At 54.6% G+C, this 19,501-nt stretch overlaps 1 protein-coding gene across 33 annotated transcripts in view; it reads left to right on the top strand.

Annotated features, from left to right (window-relative positions):
• Nucleotides 1–2,607: 2,607 nt before the first annotated feature.
• Nucleotides 2,608–19,501, top strand: part of LRRFIP1 (LRR binding FLII interacting protein 1) — a 111,595-nt gene continuing 94,701 nt past the window's right edge. For 8 of the 33 annotated variants that reach the window (XM_084892714.1, XM_084892711.1, XM_084892708.1 and 5 more), the window contains exon 1: nt 2,609–2,796. In XM_084892714.1, the coding sequence (XP_084748840.1) occupies nt 2,701–2,796 (96 nt within the window). In that variant the 5' untranslated portion in view covers nt 2,609–2,700. Of the gene's footprint in view, nt 2,797–19,501 lie in introns of all 33 variants that reach the window. The other 25 variants (XM_084892749.1, XM_084892727.1, XM_084892738.1 and 22 more) reach the window with 7 other exon arrangements.

Below are 19,501 nucleotides of genomic sequence, written 5' to 3'. Positions count from 1 at the left end.
ATTGTTAGTCTATAAGTCCTTGCAGTATTTGTCTTCCATAAGTAAAAAGAGAATTGGACTTCACGTCCTAATTCATATAGCACCTTTCTAAGTACCCACAGGTGCATAACCCTGAATAAGACTCTCTGAGAGATGAAGAGATTATCTTGGTCCTGAACCTCAGGAACGCTATTCTGAGAGAGCCGCTCAGAGCTGCTCAGAGGGGTGGGCTCAGGAGCTGACACTGTGTATAGGAGACCAGACACCCTCAGCCTTTCTCCGCAGAGACACCCATGGCATGTAATTATCCTGAGAGCGACGCCCTCTTGCCAAGGCACCTGTTTATGCAAAATTCTTGTCATGGGGCAGCACTCGGTAAGGGTGAAATTATTATGGTAACAACACTTAGAGCAAGTAATTTCACAGGCCTCATCTTTTACCTGCCCCTAACAACAAATGACCAGCGACATGTTTCACACCTGCTGGGGCTCTCCTCTCCAGAACTGCCGCGATAGCACGGTGGAGCGCCCTGCAGTCTGGAGAGTGCAGGTGACAAAGTGTGTGGGAAGGTTATCTTGGCTTTGGTAGCTAGGAAGGCTTTCAGGGGGACTTATAGGCCGGGAGGCAGAGAGCCTGTGGATGGACTTCTAACTATCACCCTTTAAAACTACTCAAATGTCCTGTTCATATGTTTTTGTTTTTTTGTTTTTCTGGAAGAGGAATCCAGTTTTCATCAGATTCTCAAAGACAGTCACTATCCCCACAAATGGAAAACCCACTGGTCTAGAACCCAGACTTTTTTGTGTATATATATATATATATATATTTTTTTTTTTTTTTTTATTGATTTCGGAGAGGAAGGAAGAGGGGGAGAGAGAGATAGAAACATCAACAATGAGAGAGAATCATTGACCGGCTGCCTCCTGCATGCCCCCTCCTGGGGATCTAGCTCACAACCCAGGCATGTGCCATTGGCCAGACTGGGATCCTTCAGTCTGCAGGCCGACACTCTGACCAGTGAATCAAACTGGCTAGGGCCATACTTATTTTTTTTTTTTTAACCATGAAATGTATCACTCAGTATTTTTAAGTGGCCCCCAAATATTTATATTCTTAGTTATGTATAAAGTATGTCATCATCATCATCATCCATCACGATATCCACTTAAAATGAGGTTGTTAGTGACAGGCAATGGGAACTCATGCTTTGTTTCTTATGATTGCTAATTGTTCTCAGAGCTAATGCCTCAGAGTGAGGTCAGTGCAGAGCTCCTCCCAGGCGTAAGGAAACTCTCTCATTTTCTTGTCTGCGATTTGGGGGAGTGTCTCTTTGAGGATCTTTTCAGTCCTTTCAAGCCATTTGTCCACTCTTTGAGTTTTAGCTAAGATTAGGTTATGTAATCCCTGAACCCATTTAACCTGGCTCATCCAGAGACAACATAATCTGAAAAGGATCTAATGAGAGAAAGTGCCACTGCAGCCCACAGGGGTACCTTGTGACTGGCAGATGGCCCCTTAAACTGCAGTTGTGTATGAAATGCTACAATTCGATACATAACATTCTTATTTTTAGTTTAAAATATTTAAATAAAATATTAAAATATTCAGGGACTTTCTAGTATGTTCTTCCTGTACCCCGATGGGCAGGAAAGCAATGGCTTTGTATACCTTACCTGATTCTCCTGTTTACTTTTATTTATTTATTTGTAAATATATTTTATTGAGAGGAAGGGAGAGGGAGAGTTAGAAATATCGATGAGATGACATTGGTCAGCTGCCTCCTGCACACCCCCTATGGGGGATGTGCCCAAAACCAAGGTACATGCCCTTAACCAGAATCGAACCTCGACGCCCTTTAGTCCACAGGCCGACACTCTATCCACTGAGCCAAACCGGTCAGGGCTCCTGTTTACTTTTAAATCTACCTGTAGCTTATGGAAGGAAAATTTCATGCCTTTCTCAAAACTATTCATGCCTTTCTCAAAACTATTTATTGAGAACAGCTGCGGTGTCCGCCTCTTCCCAGAAGCTGGGGGCGCAGGGGTGAGGAGGGAGGGCTGGCCAGGTCACAGGGCCTGGGAGCAGGAGATGGAGCTGACCGCCCCTGGGCTGGACCCCGCTCTCATCCCATCTGTGCTGGGCCAGGGCTCACAGAGTGCCACTCTGAACCTCGTCCCTGCGCCTGCCCTTCCGCGCAAACCTCTGCCACCCAATCCCCGCCAGCCCTCCGCGCCATGCGGAGATCCCCGCTCCCAGACACCCACGGCCCTGGGGCGGGTAGTTACAGCGGGGGCTGCACCCTGCAGTGCCCCGGCCCGGCCCGGGTCCGCGCCCCAGGCATCTGGAAGCACCGGACGCCGGCTCCTCTATTCCCCCCTCCCACCTCCCACCGCCACCACCGTCCCCGCGCCCCATCCCCGGAGTCCCCATCCCCAGAGCCCCCAGCTGAGTCACCCCGCGTCCCGCGTCCCCGACCCCCAACCATCTCAAACCTCCCGCCGCCTTCAAGCTCCCGTCCCCGTCCCGCCCGCCGCGCACCAGACCGTGGGCTCCCGGTCCCGGGGGCCACCCGTACCCGCGTCCCCGCGTCCCCGCGTCCCCGCGCCGCTGACGCCATGACGCCGGCGGGGGCGGGGCGGAGCGGGGCGGCCGGGAGCCGGGGGCGCGGGCGGCGGGAGTAACGGTCCCGCAGCAGCGGCGGCAGCGGCGGCGGCGCTGCCGATGGACATGGGCACCCAGGGCGCGGGCCGCAAGCGGCTCCCCAACCGGGAGCGGCTGACGGCGGAGGACGAGGCGCTGAACCAGATCGCGCGCGAGGTAGGAGCCGGGCCCGTTATGCAGGGCGGGGGCGCGCGCAGCTGTCAGGCAGCTGTCCGTCTGTCCGAATGTCCCCGGGCCTCAGCGGGGGTCTCGGCGGGCGGGCCGCCTGTCCTCCGGCCGCCCAGGGGACAAGCCGGCGACACTGACCGCTCCCCCACCCCACCCACCCCCGGTCCCTTCGGGCGCGTGGAGCTGGGGCGCCGCCCCTGGTGCAAGGTGGCTCAGGCGGAGGAGGGTGGGGGGACAGGCGCCCCGCTTTGTTGTACTGCACCAGAGGGGTGCTATAGGCCCGTGGACGTCCCCGGAGGCCACATGGCCCTGGCGGAATGGCCCGGCCCCTGCCTGTGACCGTTCGTGGTGGATTATCACACATGGTGCGGCTTGGGCAGGGACTTGGGGGTCAGTGTGACTCTTGTGAGACCGGGTCCAGGCACACAGGTTTTCACCAAAGTTTCCTGGGCAAGAGTTCATCCTAGTGGGATGGGCGATGCTCCTCCCAGCGCAGGTTCGCCGTGTGCTGGTCTGTGCCCGCCTCTCCTCCAGCGAGGGCGCCGCGGAGGGTTGGACAGCCCGTGACAGCTGGGAGGAAGCCCAGCGGACTGGGAGCAGCTCCCTGGGGAGGGGGAGCCATTCCTTGGGCCTGGGGTGGACAAGGAGACGTGATTGTTTCAGGGTACACCCTTTTGTACCTTTTGAGCTGTGTGTGTGTGTGTGTGTGTGTGTGTGTGTGTGTGTGTGTTCGCGCGCGCGTACCCACGTGCTGGGGCAGCGGAGAGTCCCACAGAGCATTGTCCTCACATGGAAAAACTTCCAGGGATGAGGCTGGGTGTCTGTGGTGTCGAGTTACCTCGGCCAGCTGTTTATTGCCTCTCTATTCAATGAGCAGTTCTTAGGTGTTTTTAGTGTATGGCTTTTATGGACACATGGTTGACTATTGATTGAATACAGACTTTTGTTTTTCTCTGTATGAGAAAGAAAAGGGCTTTCCAGGCAAACTCCTATTCATCCCTGAAAGCCCAGCGTAGATTTGGTTCTCTGTGAGGCAGAGCCTCCCTGCCTCCCTCTGTACCTCAGCTGTCGCCCCTACTCCTGCTGTGGCAGTCACGTGGACTCGGCGTTATTTGTTCACCTGTCTGTCCCCCTGTGGAAGGGGACACCCAGGCAGGCAGTGTCTTACTTTTGAATCCCCAGAGCTCAACACAGAGCCAGGCACTTCGTAGATGCTCCTCGGTGCCTGGTACATTCATTAATTAAAAAAAAAAAAAAAAAAAAAAAAAAAAAAAAAGTACAAGGCACTTATAGTACACTTGGCTAAATATAGCTGTTTGCTAAGTGCAGTAGCTTGAATATAATCTCCCCATCAAAGACAGGTATTTATGTATGCATTTGATCAACAGATCAAACGCATTTCTCTGGGAGGTCAGTGGCGACAGATGACCATGGCCTCATCTTTCTGTCAGTAGTTTTGGGGCAAAGAAACAAGAATGAGCGTTCCTGAAGCTCACCTCCTACCTGCTGGTTTTTATAAACACAGACTGAAAGGGACAGCTTTGTGTTGCTACTCCCCGGGTTGACATCCTGAGGTCCTGTTCTTAGGTGTTTTGGCCCCCCAGCCAGGGAGACGCAGTTGGAGATGGCATTCAGATGTGGGGTCGGACGTCGGCTTTGAAACTATACTCAGCTCCCCATGTACTGTGCCGCCCCAGGCAGAGAGCTACCCCACCCCTCAGCCTCGGTATCCTCACTTTTAAATGGGGAAAATGAACCCCCGCCTTGGTGTAGGATTAAAAAAAAAGTAAAGCGAGTAACCAGGTAAATTGAGAGCCACCCCCACACATATCCTCACAGTCAAACCAACCATGGATATGGGTGTTACAAGTGCTAGCTGGAGGGAGCAGATGCACTATTTTATCTTCTTCTACAAATTGAATTGTATTTCCCAACTGTGAATATTAGCATCACTATTCAGATAGAGTTCTTATAAAAATTAACAGTAGGGTCTTCAGTCCGGTGTATTTGCTCAGTGATTGAGAGGATGCCTGCCGGGCTCCCCACACTGGTCCCAGGGAGACTGGGAGGCAGGGCTGGACCAGAAGAGCCACCCTGAAGGGACTGGGTCAGAAAGGGGTCTGACCATAGAGGCAGGAATTGAAGGCAGAAAGAGATTTGATATAAAAGGGCATGGGTATCGTGCTCTGGAGGATTGGAAATGAGGGTTACACTGGCTGATAGGCCTAGGAATGGCGATCAGAGGTGGCAATCCCAGAGAAAGTGGCATTTTGAGTGATTTTGTTGTTTTTGTCCTCACCCAATGATATTTTTCCATTGATTTTTAGAGAGAGTGGAAGGGAGGGGGAGAGATGGAGAGACAGAAACATGGATGTGAGAGAGATACGCCCTGACTGGGCCCTGGGATGGAGCTTGCAACCCAAGTACTGTGCCCTTGACCCAGATCAAACCAGGACCCTTCAGTCCACAGGCCAACACTCTACCCACTGAGCCACACTGACTAGGGCTTTTGAGTTACTTGAAGGGACAGAAGCCCTAACCTAGACTGGCATCTACATTGGTTCGCGTGCGGATTCTCCACCAGCCTCACAGACAACACCGGCGTCTCTGTTCACACAACCTCTGCAGCTGACTCTGCGGGGCCATCCTCTGTGGGTGGCCTGGTCCTCAGGGTGACTTGTATCTGGCAAACTGGCTGCTATGTTCCCAGGCTGCCCCACATGAGCCCACACCCCATCTCTTCTGAGAGCTAGGAGTACGCGTTCCTGTCATATTTCCTGGGCTGCTCCTCACGAGGCTCTGTGACCAGGACAGTTGGCTCAGTAGCCCGCACCAATCCTTGTGGTGAGGGGATGGGGGGCCCATCCTGGGACTGGGGGAGTTGACCACCCCGGAGCATTTGGGGAGATGTGGGGCCTGAACAAACACTGGGGAGCACTGGAGAAACTGGCAGGGAGTGGGGGTGGATGTGGGTCTGGCATCCAGGAATGTGCACCAGACCCTAAGTGGAGAATTCCATGCAGAGATGGTCACCAGTTAGGGGAGCAGGGCCCAGTCCCACTGGATCCCAGTTAGGCAGAGGGGACCAACTCCCTGCAAGCGATATATTTTCTATAATATTTGTACAGTTACGTGTGGCTTAATGAGGGCATGTTTGTAGGGAATGGAGGTACAACTGTCAACTCTGTATATGTGTTTGCAGGAGTAGCTTGCTTCTCACTGTCTGTCTGAGTTGGCATTTGGGCTCGACGTTGTCAGGATGAACATCCAGGAAGCACTCTGAGGCCGTCCCCATGAGGCTCGGGTACCGTTTCTCACAGCTGGCCGAGGTGTTTGCGGAGCAGGTGCATGTCTCTCCTGGCGCGATTAGCATCCTGTTAATGACTTCTGGTAGCTTCCCAAATCTCGCCTTCAGCACTCTGCCTCTGAGTGAAATGATACGGCCCTCAGGACACCGGTATTCCTGCAAATGGAGAACGCCTTTCCCCACACGCACACGACAAGTAATGATGACAACGGTGTTCGCATCCCTCTGTGACCGAAGGCCGTAGTCCCTTTTCCTTCCGCACCCACAATGCAGTGCTCTCCCCCGTTGCTGGTCCCACTGCGACTGTCCTCGGAGCACATGTTCCCTGCAGGCGTGCAGGTGGTGGCTGCCAAGATCCCCCTGAAGGCAGATGTTGACTCCCTGGCCTGTGAGCGCTGGCTGTCATGGGTCACGGACTCCCCCTTCACTAGAGATGCTCCCATGGCCCTTAGCAGTCACTCTGTGGGGGAGAGACATGCCACCTCAGCCAGGGGCAGCTGCAGCTACCAACTGGGGCAGTCCCTCCAGGTGAAGACAGCTCTGGGGTGCATTCAGGCTCCAGAGCCCCCGTGAGATTGTGGGATGGGGTGAGGGAGAAAGCCAGCTGAAGACCCCACCTCCCCTGGCCTTTCTGCTCTCCTCAATCCCTCTGCTGGCACCCCCCTTCCAGGTCCCTCCCTCAGGCTCTGCTTCTGGGGACCTCAACTTAAGACAACCTCCCATGCTTCATTCTGGGGAGTCCCATAAACACAGGTCACTCTAGCCCTAAGTTCCCCGTGTCCTTCCCAAATAGCCCTCATAGGTCAGCCTATTAGAAGGACCCTGTCTCCTTTTCTCCTCCAAGGACAATCTGGGGTGGGACTCATGCTCCTTCCAGAGCACCCCAAAAGCTGGCCCAGTGTGGGGCCAAACCACCTTCCAGGGCTCCCACAGAGGGCCTCCTCCGGGGTCCTGACTGAGCCCAGCGGCAGGATGCACTCCAGATCTCCTGGTGCAGTCCCTGCCCTTGGGCGGGTAACAGGGCCCACATTTACCTGACGGCAGTCTGGTTGCTACAGCCCATTTCACCTCATTTGAGCTGTCACCCTCATGCCTTTTTCCAGATGAATTTGCTTTTTCTGAGGCAGGCCAACATATAAACACCAGCTGGATACCGACTGGACCATGTCATGCGATGTGGCCAGCAGTTTGTGACCAGGAGGGAGTGGGAAGAGCTGGGTCAGACACTGCTCACAGGGAACTGAGCTGCCCCACATCCCAGCAGGCACTCGGGGGACACCCCCCCCCACCCCACCCCCACCTCACTCATCTTCCGGAGACAGACACACGCATCTCGGCACATCACCCACGGGTGATAGGAATGTGACAGGACAAGATTCCAGGGGTCTTTTATCACTATCAGGGCTGTTGGGGAATTGCAAACCCTGCGCCCTTGACCTTGGGCTGTTTCTGTGAGTCCTGACAAGATGGTCTCATCAGAGACAGACTCAGAAACTCAGCTGTGGGCAGTCCTGCTGGTTGCCACTGGCTTGGGCCCACCCTTGGCTATTTCTGTCTGAGAGCCAGCTGTCCCCTGTCTCTTTTCTGGGTGAACCTGCGGTGACTCACTGGCTCTGTGATTAGGGCTGTGATTTGTGTGCGGATGGCATGAAGAGGTTCCATAGCAGCATGGAAATCAGGGGACCTGGATTATAGCTTAGTCTATACCCCGCGAGCCTGGTCAGGGGATGGGATGGAAAGCAGGGAGATGGGAACTGAGGCTGCTTTTGAGGCCAAGCTGCCAGGTACCCCAGAAGCTCCTCTCCACAATTACATTAAGTCCCATTGCTGGAGGTTAGAGCATCTCTGTCTGACTGAGAGCAGCGGGCTCAGAGGTGCTAAGTGACTTGCCTAAGGTCATCTCGCAACTAAGAGGCTCCAGTTCTTCAGCCAGGTCCCTTCCGCATCAGCTTTTTGGCTCCGTCCATGGCCTATTCTAGGCAGTGTCCTACAGTCAGGCCGACGGGCCTCCCATCTCTGGCACTGCTGTCCCCAGCTGACCTCGGAGCCACCAGGCATAGCAGTTCATGGGAGAGTCCCATATTCTCATTTTATTTCAATTCTCTCATCTTTTCAAAACTAATTTTTATTTAATTAAAATAAGAAATGTTTTTACCCTTGTCCCACATTCTCAGACCATCCTTTTAAAATATGTCACATCATGTCACTTCTCTGATTAAAGATCTCCAGTGGCTTCTCATGCCACGTGGTAAATGCCATGTCCTAAATGCCATGCTCATAATGGCCTTGTAAGACTGTCTGATTTATAAATGACTAGAGTCCCAGTTCACAAAATTCATGCACTTGGGGTGGGGGTGTCCCTCAGCCCGGCCTGCGCCCTCTCACAGTCTGGGAGCCCTTGGGGAATGCCTGACTGACAGACATCATTAGGGCTGCTGCAGAGGCTCCCACCACCATCTCTGTGCTCACCAGCCGTGAGCCTGGCTTCTGGCTGAGCAATGCTCCCCCTGTGGGAGCGCACTGACCACCAGGGGGCAGCTCCTGCATTGAGCATGTGCCCCTGATGGTCAGTGTGCGTCATAGCGACCAGTCATTTTGTCGTTCAATTGATTTGCATAGTAGCCTTTTATTATATAGGATATGAGTATGCAGTATGTATGGAGTTTTGAATTTCAAGTACTCCCTGCTGGCTTCCTGGTTTGCGGAGTGAGGACTTAGTATTCATGGGTGCAGCCCAGGCCCTCTCCCCACTTTGCTTTCTCCTCATCTTCACAGCATAGTTACACTGTGAGTTTAAATTAATAAGTAGTCACAGCCAGAACACTGGTAGAGTATGGGGACTCAATTCCTGGCTCTGCCACTTGCTTCATGAGCTGGAGCACTCTGTGCCTCTGCCTCACCCAGCCCCTCATCCCCCTGCGTGAAATGGGGAGATTTAAGAGTGTACTTCTTCCAGGTGCTTATGAGGGCAGGTGAGATGTCTCATGAAAAGATCTCAGGACGATGGCTGGCACGTCGTACATGCTGGTGGTGATGATGATGTCCTCCCTTACACAACCTCCTGCCTTCTCAGGGTTATTTCAATTTTTTCCCAATTGCTCTTCTATCTACGTATCTATCACATCTAATGCTTCACAAACGTTTCAACAGAACTCCTCACAATATGTGTTTCTGTATTTTTAAACGGATCAGATCTATCAATTCCATGATATTCCTGCCTGGAAAGTTGAGGTGCTCAACTTTATCTGCCACTCCTACTAAACTCCTCTGTTCTATATTTAATTTCTCTTTTTAAAATATATTTGTATTGATTTCAGAGAGGAAGGAAGAGGGCGAGAGATAGAAACATTAATGACGAGAGAGAATCATCAATTGGTTGTGTCCTGCATGCCCCTTACTGGGGATCAAGCCAAAAACCTGGGCAAGTGCCCTGACCAGGAATTGAACCGTGACTCTCACAGGTTGACTCTCAACCACTGAGCCACCCCAGCCAGGCTGTATTTAATTTCTAATTGTTTTTAGTTGTATTTTTTATTGTTGTTATTGTTATTGTTGTTGTTCTTTGTTCCTTTTTTTATAGCATTTTTATATTTTTTCTTGGTTCACTACTACGGTGCCTCATCCTGAGAATATTCTCTTTTTTGCCTGAACTTTTCTTCTGCAGGATGTCTGCTTCTCTTCACCCTTTGCCTGCTCTGGTCTCTGTCTGTCATCTTGGTGCCTCCCCAAGTGTGTGGGGGTCCCTGGCTGACACGAGAGAGAGAGTGAGGCACTAAAAACCTCCGGAAACAATTCCGGTGAAGGCCAGAAGGGAGATGCACAAGATTGTGACCAGGCCACATCAGAGGTGCAGTGGGATGGCTGCAGCGCTGGCACCAGGCATTCAGTAGTGGCTGGGGGCATGGGCACACAGCCTGGGTCCCCTGTCTTCAAGGCCAGTGCCCTTCACCACAGGGTCGGTGCTCAATGCTAAGGAGCCAAACTTCTCTATTTTGGTGCCTAAAGATAGAGTTTTGTTTTTGACTAAGGAGGTAGGTGGTAGGCATTGAGAAGAAAGTTGAAAGTTAATCTGAGCCATATACCAGGGAAGCACAGTTCATCATATCTGATATCCAAACGGGACAAACAAGGAGACAAGTCATTTTGATAAGTTTTCTACTGAGAGTGGAATGCAATGTCAAATTAGGTGAGCAAACACAGGGCGTTACAAAAATAAGATTTTCATGGCTGCGGGCATCAAGGATAATACATTTGTTTGTTTGGAAAATTCTCTAAGAACTGAGCTATACTTTCCACAGCACAGATCTGAAATGCCTGGAGAGTTTAGGTAGGCAGAATGTGATAGGGGGTTGGCAGTGGGAAGCTCTCGGGTCAGCAAGTATGTCGGAGCCAGAACTGGCCCGAGCTTCCAGGGCGGATTATCTTGCAGTGTTCCCACCACTTCTTGGCCTGGGCAGTGAATGAACCGTTGCACCGAAAGAAACCAGGAGATTAACGTTCATTATACATTCACCTCTGTCACCTAACTGTCCACTTTTCTACCCTTATCCTTGCGTCCTTTTATTTTTATTCCTCACCTTCTCTATGGCATCCCTTAGGCATGTGGAGGTTTCAGGTTGACACTCAGAGGTGGGCTATCCATGTTGACTGAGCAGCTGGTGTGACTCCTCCCTGGACACCCTAAGACACTGCGTTAAGTCACCCCAGATACACCGAGAGCCGTTGCAGCCATGCAGGCCGGCAGGACCTCCTATGGGGACAGAATGCTGTCCCTGTGCCGGGTGTCAGGGCAGCCACTGGCCCGAGTGCTGTAGAGCACCTGAAAGGTGACTAGTGCACCTGGGAAAATGCATTTTAAATTTCACTTGATTTTAATTCATTTACATGTAAAGAGCCACCTATGGCAGCGGTCCCCAGTGAGATAGCACAGCTTCAGAGCAGTGATCAACTCTTGGTTGACTATGTTGTCATAGAGGCACAGCCTATAACACGGGATTGTTATGGAGTCCCATGGGGGTGCGTGTCACTCACCACCTGGCGTGGAAGGGGAGTGACCTGATGACCCAGGTGGCCAAGGGAACTGACCAGCATGGAAACGTACGGGTTAGTGCAGAGAACTCCACCTGCCTTTTCCTCACATTGTTCCTTCAGACCTCTCTTTTTCTTGTTTTTATACAATAATTCCCCCCCAATATTTGAAGGGGATGGGGTCATAGCCAGGCTCCCACTGTTCTCTCTAGTGGGAGAGGCAGTGCTGCTTGAAGGGTCAGGATGTGCCCCGAGGACAGGGGTGGCACTCAGGTATCAGATGAGGACTGAGAGGAGAGAAAAGAGAGCTGGCTGATGGAATTGGGGGGAATTATAAAAACAAGAAAAAGAGAGAGGTCTGAAGGAACGATACGAGGAAATTACCAGGAGGTCTGTGCCTGTGGGGAGGGGTACAGACCGCCCTGGGCATTGGGTAAACGAGCTCAGAGTTGAAGCACTGAATGCCACGTGTGGGTCACGTGTGGGCGTTGCGTGGCAGACCTGTGGACCGGCTCCTTCCCTGTCACCGAGAAGGGCCCTCTGTCTTCAATGCAACTTTTGCTTCTTGGTCGTGAATTTAAGACTCAACAGCGAGATGCCACCATGTTTTTCGAGCTGTTGTCATAGCCAGGCCTGAGTGCCGGCCTGCGGTTGATTCCTGGGGGTATCGATGGGCCCGCCTGCCCTCTCAGAGCGATCACACAAGCTGCCTGGCTTTAACCCAGGCCTGGAGCCCACGCCAGAGTGAAGCGGCCACAGGGCTGTGGTGAGTGGTGGCCACCAAGTCTCCCAACTCTGCACTTCTTTTCCCGGGCTTTCCTCCTCTTCTCTGCCCGTTTCCCAGCCTCGCGTGCTGGACATTCGGGCCCAATAACTCTCCGATGTGGGGCTGTCCTGTCCTCGTTAGGGTATTTAACAGCGTCCGGCTTCTTCTCCCAGGAGTGACAACTGAAACGGTCTCCAGACAGTGACAAACACCCAAGGCAGATGGCCATGGAGGACACTGCTCTGCGTGTCCATCCCTGTATGTGTTTGTGCCGCTGGCCTCAGCTACCCAGCTGCCTCCTTCACATGAAGCGCCTGTCGGGTGCACAGCTGTCCTCCAGGAGGCCAGAAAGTGGGGCTGACGAAGCCACGTTCTCCCTCCTGGACTCTCCCCTGCAGGGGAGAGTAAACCTCCTGGAAGAGAGTGGGAGGGCTGAGTGCCCAGAAAGCTCAGGTGGGGGTTAGGGAAGCTGTGCCCTCTCAGGAAGCTGGGCATCAGCTGCCAGTGGGATTACACTATTGCTGTGCCAAGTTGATGGTGGGTGGGGTGAGGAGAGGGCACAGAGAGGTGAATTGCAGGCACAGCAGTAACTTCTTGCCGCCTCTATGGACGAAGGTGCAGGTGGGTGAGAGGGGGTCTTTGAGTGACATCCTGTGGGGCCAGTGGCTCCTTTCTGCCTGTTGGAGACACCCATTTCCCGGTGATCCCGGGCATGCCGGAGGCCAGCGGGTCGGTGCAGCCTGACTCAGCTGGGCCGGGAGAGTGTGGAGACACACATCTTTCTCTCCCAAAAAGGCGAGGCCCCACGGCGCAGGTGCGCTCCAGGGACACAGGCCAGAGTGGCATCCCTGTGGCTGCTGCTGGACAGCTGCTGAGGGCCACCTCCACCCTGTGTTAGCAGCCACCTGGTTGCCTTCCAAGCCAGCAGGTTCACGTCCCCACGCTGCTCATGGGCTCTGCCTGATCCCTGCGCCTTCACAGCAGGGAGCGGGCAGGAGGCCAGGGAAGAGACAGTATTGTCAGGCTGCCTGGCCACTAAGCTAGGTGCTTCCACCAGGCCCTTCCGCCTTCCGGTAACCCTGAGGTGGCATTTCCATCGGTGCCCGCTGGGCCAGAGAGGGCAGTATCCTGGGAGGGGGCCAGGAAGTGGTGCTTCTGTTCGTTTGAAAATCCCCGAAGCGCAGGGAGCCCCCATCACTCAGTGAGTGTGAGGGTGTGACCGAGCTTCCTCCCAGCTTCACCTCCTCCCTGGAAGCCCAGTGTGCTGCTGGAGGAAGGGGGGGGGGGGGCTCTCTCAGCCTCACTGGTCAGTATGGGGGGGACTGGTGGCCCATTAATACCAAGATCCCCTCCCCCCAGGGAGGCCCACCACCCAGATCAGGGGGCCTGGGTGTTGGAGGAACTAAAAGACCAGTGACAGCACATTCATGGGATTAACCGTGTCCCCGGATCTCCTGCCAGGCACGTTGCATGTTGCTTTTGCCATTCACAGCTGAACTTCTTAAAATAGCCGGCCGGAGCCCAGGACGCCTGTGCTGTAAGCGTGGCCTCTCTCCCTTCTCCGTGTTCCTGGTGGCAGACCCTGGAAACCATCCATGTCCACCGAGGCCGCCATCCCTTTCCCGGCCCCCTGTCCCCAGGCTGCAGGATGAGACAGGAAGTGGCTACAACCACATGAATGCCCTGCGTCCTGTCTCAGTCCCCTGGGGGTGCAGATGTCCAGCTTCCATCTTCCTGAGAATCTGAGGAGGAAAGCACCCCAGATGGCACCCCTCCCATTGACTGAGAATTCGGCTTCCAGATTCCTTCTGGTTCAGCACATCTGTTGTACTTGGATTTTCTGGTTTCGGGAGCAGTGTCACCATTTCAATATATCATTCCGTTCCTAACCCCTTTTCTCTAACCAGCACGTGCAGCTAATGGGCTGCACTGGGCCTGGTGGTGGAGGGACGCCGCGGGGACTGCTGTTCCGTGTGGTTTGATAGAGACAGAGTGACAGGCAAGAAGCACAAAGTGACTTACCCGGACACTGTATAGTGATACTAACTCCGCTCAGACAGCTTCTACGCAGCACTGAGATTTTTTAATTCTTTCAGAAAAGGATGCGCCCGGCCCTCAGGAGGGCTTCGGTGGCGGGCAGCTTCCCTCCGGGCCCTCGGCATGTTCATGCAGAGGAGTCATTTCTCCAAGAGACACACAGGGCGGGCCAAAGTAGGGTCATTGTGCCTGAGCCATTATTCCGAGTTAGTGAAGCTGTTGTAATAATCGTGACCTGCGTGTCTTTTTCCACACGAACAACTGTAAACCTACGTTGTCCTCCTGGTGTAAGCGGGCCCAGCTCTGCCACTGACCAGATCCTCTGCTGTCTCGCAGCTTCAGTCTCTCACCTGTGGAATGAGGAGAGCTGAGGGGAGGGGGGGGGGTGTCACTCGGGAGATGACTCGCGTCGGCTGCCGAGTTCTGCCTCTCCGGTGAGGGCTCAGTCCCCTCCGGCCTCGCCTGGCCTCCTGGACGCCTCCCTGCCCACCTGTCTCCCACCCCGGCCGGAGATGGGCCTCCTTCCCGGCTCTCCTGTCACACCTGTCACCGGGATGCTGTTCCTTCTCCCCGTCAGACCCTGCAGTCTGGCCATGCCAGCCCCGTCTCCGGGGGCCCATACCTCCATGCGGGTCCCTGAGAGCCTCCTGCGGGATGAAGGTGGTGAGCACAGTGGGAATTCGCCTACAGCATGGTGGCCAGCATCTTCTCATTAACATGAAATCCTGTGAATTCGGGGTTTCCTCCCAAGTAGCTTAATTTCCCTTTGTCAGAATCTACATATGAATCGCATGTCCCTCATCCTAAATCCTGATGCTCTTGCTGGCCATCACAGGATCAGGATACAGAATTGTCTGTCCTCGGATTGAAGACCCCATCAGGGTTCATTAGCAAGAGGCCAGCACCACCCAGAAAGCACACTTGTCCCCGATGTCACACCGGTCGCTGCGTAGGGGCTTTGACACGTTGTCTCCTGGCATGATCAGATGCTTTTAGAATGGAGAACAGCATTGTGGGAAACTGTGAGACCAGTGAAATCAAGCTTGCCTCCTAATTCCCATGACGGAGATATTTTGTTCACCCTGAAGATCATCTTTAGAGTCCGATGGAGGCATTGCCACGTGGAAGGCCAGATGGGACTCTGGTCAGAGCCTGAGTCCAGGCCCAATGTCCCACTTGCTGGCTCTGCCACTTGGGACAAGCCAAGTGGCTTCTCTGAGCCTTGGTGCTCCCACCCATAGCATGGAGGTGAGGCGTGGTTGTGAGGACTCGATGAAGGGTAGAAGCATGATGCTTAGAACGGGGAACTCCTGCCAGTCACCGGGCATCCGGGCTCCTCACACACACCCTCAGGGACCACACAGGGGATCGTTGGGGCCACGGCCCACGGGTGTATTGTGGCCACCTGCCTGCCGAGGACTAGGAGACAGAGACCTGGCTCCAGCCCAGCCCCAGCCCAGCCCCAGCCCCAGCTGCCTACCTGGGGGAGCGCAGGGCTGCAGCAGGATCCCAGGGACGAGTCCTGCTCCGTGCTGACCTTCTGAGCGAAAGAGGGTTACACCTGCTTCATCAAGTTCACGTGAGGCCCAAAGAGAAAGCGTCTGAGATCATGCCCACCAGCCCTAAAGAGCTTTGCAAATATGAGAAAGCAATGGTGTTATGGACAGAAAAGGGAAAATAAATTCCAGACACCCACAGAATTCCAGCCGTTTGCAGCTGCTCCGGCTCTGTGAGGCCGTGCTCCCCCCCTCCCCCCCATGGCTGTGCCTTTTCTCTACGAGAGGCAGCCTCTGTGCCTCCCGATGGTGACGCTGCTCCCTTCTCACACGGGAGGAGGAAGCAGGTGCGAGCCCAGCGTGTCCGTCAGGAAGGGTAGGAGGAAGGGGTGTGGAGGGAGACACGGGAGCCATGGCCCCCTCCAGGCTTCCAGGCCCCTGGACCCTTCAGGCCCGTGTGGAGGTGAGGACGGAGTAGACTAGAGGCACCATCACCAGGAGGACCACGGGTCCCCACAGGCTGGTCAGGGTTGGGCCTCCGGGGCAGACACGGGTCTTCCCCAGCCTTCCCCAGCCTTCACTGACACCCTCTGCCTCTGATCCCCTGCATCTGCCCGTGTGAGGCCACGTCTCACGAGAGCTGCTCCTCATGTTTGCATAAGCCGGGTCCCATCACTCACAAAGGACATCACTGGATCGAGCACCTGGAAGAGCAGTGGGAGCCCAGGCTCTGGGCCTCTATTGGACTTGGCCGTGAACAGCACCCCTTGGAGCACAAGGCGAAGGGTGGCGTGACACTGAGATTCCGAAGGCGGCAGCACGGCTTGCCCGGCCCACCTGCCTTCGATGAGCCGATGCCGCCAGTGATTCTGTTGTTTAAATGGTCAGATTGTTTGTGTCCGGCCTGTGGCACTGTCACAGCAGCCCGCGCGGACAGGACGGGTGGGTGGGTGCCCACACTCCCGCGTCCACGGTGGGAAGGTCACAGAAAGGAGCGGGGACGTGCCTGACGGGCCTGTTGGTCTGTCCTTGACTACTCTCAGTCCTGCTTTATACACATAAGGCCCTGTTGGTAGAGGTTCCTGGAGTTACAGCTTCCTTTTAAATCTGCCCAGTTATTCCCCGTGGCCATCGGGCTGCCCCGGATCTGCCGTCTTCCCATTTGAATTCTCTCTTTACTGCGGATCCTGGAAAGCCGCTGCGGGGTCGTGATGGGATGGTGAGCGCCCCATGGTCCAGAGAGGGTTCCTCAAACAGCAAATGCTGCCTGGCATGTCGGAGAGGAGGAGCTCAGGGGAGGGGCCATCACAGCCTCCAGGGGACCTTCCGGTAGCAGCGTCTTCTCAGGGCTCCCCCGTCACAGCCGTGGTCGGGGTCAGGGTGAGCTGCTCCCTGGTTTTCAGCGCTTCTGCCCTGAAACGGCACATCATTCGGGCACAGGCGGCAGGGAGGACACTGGGCAGGCTCCTGGGGTGGATGTGAAGGCCTTTGCGCCCAGTACAGAGGGACGAAGACTCCGCGACCTGTGCAGGGCTGGCAGGAGGAGTGCCCTCCCCTCGATGGCGGATGGCGTGTGGCCCGTGGGGAAGCAGGGCTGGATTCCACCCTGTTAGCCCCAGGGCCAGGTCTGCACGCCCACGGTGGCCCTGGTCCTGAAGAGGAGAGGAGTGGTCGGGGAGGACTTCCATCCCATCCCCCGGCCAGCTGTGGCTGTCACTGTCCCAGATGCTGGCCTGGCTGCGTCTCCCCTGAGACCGTGTGATGTCTGCCTCCCTTACGCCTTCGTGGGGGTTTTTCTGAGAAGTTGGGCTGTTCTTGGAGTAGGAGCCAGCTTTGCTTGAGACGTTTCCAGACCTGGAGGAAGCACTTTGTCTTTTCTCTGATGCTCAGACAGGCAAGTGCTGCCTCTCCCGACCGCCTGCAGCCGCACCAAACCTGGGGCTGAGGCTGAGTCTGGTGCCCGGGCCACCGCCTCGCTGGGCCGTCTGTATTCGGTGCTGATGTCACGCTCGTCTGTTCCCACGTTACCGTATGTTGGAGGGACTCGCTGCTTCTCCATGAGCTGTGGGCGGAGGCCCTCGAGTGTCCCGGGGGCCATTGCACTGAGGAACCGACAGGGAGGCCAGAAATAGCCACGGCTGCCCCCTCACCTTCCCGGCAGCTGCCGGCCCTCCTGACCCCCCACCTCCTCTTTCCCTGGGTGGAGGAGGTTCTTTCTGAAACCATGTGGCCACACGTCAGAGGCGCTTCGTTCCAGTGTCCAGAGTGTCCGTTTCTGCCCGTATAATGGACACCCACAGCTCAGAAGACCCAAGGCTCCATCCAGTTCACCTCTAGGATGTTTGCTCTCTGAACTTGGAAAGTGACGGAACCTCAGCTTTTCTCTGCCTCTCTTGCCTTTGGGTAGTGAGCAGGTGAAACCCCTTCTCTGAGAAACCCCCACACACCCTCATTTCTCTGCCCAAGCAGTCCAGACAAGAGGGGTAGCTGGGGGTGAGGGGGTGTACAGCTGGGGTGGGTATCCAAGCCTCATGGTCCAGAGAGGGTTCCTCAAAGCAGGGAATGATTTCGGGGTTCCACGGAAGAAAGAAACCCCTGAAATCTAGCAGTTTATTACATGTTACCTCATTTTCTCACATTCCCGAAAGACTCACAGCTTTTCAGGATTTTCTCTCTTTCTCCCTTCTGTGTATATACTGTGGTGAGATATGTCGTTCTGGCTGCCCCCAGGAATCCTCAAAGCAGGTGTCAGGGGAGGAAGAGTGGGCGTTGGTGTTTAATGGAAACAGAGTTTCTATTGGGGAAGCTAAAAAAGTTCTGGAGATGGATGGTGATGATGGTTGTACAACAGCATGAATGTACTTAATGCCACTTAACTGTACACTTAAAGATGTTAAAATGTTAAATTTTATGTTATGTATATTTTACCACAAAAAAAAAAAAATGGTAGGGGAGAAGGGACATTGAGGTCCGATGGACTGCGGGTGTGCAGCGGGGGTGTGAGTGCCAGAGGGGAGGTGGGGATGAGAACGTGGGAACCAGCAAGAAATAAAAAATTAAAATTAAAAAAAAAATAAAAACACCAGAAAATGCAGGAGCTATTCTGCAGAGGAGCTTGGCTCTATAGAGGACCAAGAATACAGAGAAAATTTACAAGGCTAAGAAGAGGAAGCTTGCTTTTTGGCCATTTCTCCATGGTGACCTCGGAGGCAACAAAAAACTCCAGTCAGGAAGCTCTGACCACAGCACCGCTTTAGGCGGGGCCGAGGGGGCTCTGCAGCGCCCACTACACCAAGCGGGTGACCGGAAGCAGATACCTCTGGGGTGACGGCAGCGCTCTAAAATTAGATGTGGTGATGGTTGCACTTCACCGTCAACTTACTAAAACTCCTGGAGTGGCGCGCTTAAAGGGGATGCATTTTATGGTGTGTAAATTACACCTCAGTAAAACTGTCAACACACACACACACACACACACGCACACACACACACACACACACGCACACACGCACACGCACACACGCACACACAACTGTGCTTCCCTGGAATCCTTGCTTGTCCCTTACACAGAGGCCCTGCCTGCTGCCCGCTGTCCCCATTTCACCAGGAGAGGAGCGTGGTCACGGGGAGGGGGCTGCGCCTCCCGTATCTGCCGTCTGTCTGGGCCCTTCACAGTGTAGAACTGGAGAGCGTTCTAATCTAGACGTGGTGACCTCATCGGAGGCAACTCAGTGGCCCAGCGAGTCTCGGCTCTACTTCTGGGCACCCGTGATGAAGACTTCCCCGCAAGTGGGGGCCATCAGACTGACGCCAGCTGGTCACAGCTCCCTCAGCTGCAGCCATTCACTGGCCCTTGGACTGGGCAGCCCTTGAGGAGTCTCGGAGGGTGGGCCCTGCCTTCCCCAGCCCCGCCTGTCACTTGGGACTGTTTCCACCCCGTGGCGTCAGCCCAAGAAGCAACAGAGGGTCAGCAGATAGGAACTTGGCAGAGCCGACCCGCAAATAGCTCGGAGCCCTGCCTTCTGTTTCAGAGCCATTCATCACCTCACCCCTGTCTGT

The sequence above is a fragment of the Pipistrellus hanaki genome (genome assembly GCF_964339955.1).
Source record: "Pipistrellus hanaki genome assembly, chromosome: 8".
Classification (NCBI taxonomy): domain Eukaryota; kingdom Metazoa; phylum Chordata; class Mammalia; order Chiroptera; family Vespertilionidae; genus Pipistrellus; species Pipistrellus hanaki.
Note: the sequence above shows the minus strand (reverse complement) of the source record. Positions and strands in the feature narration are given on the sequence as shown.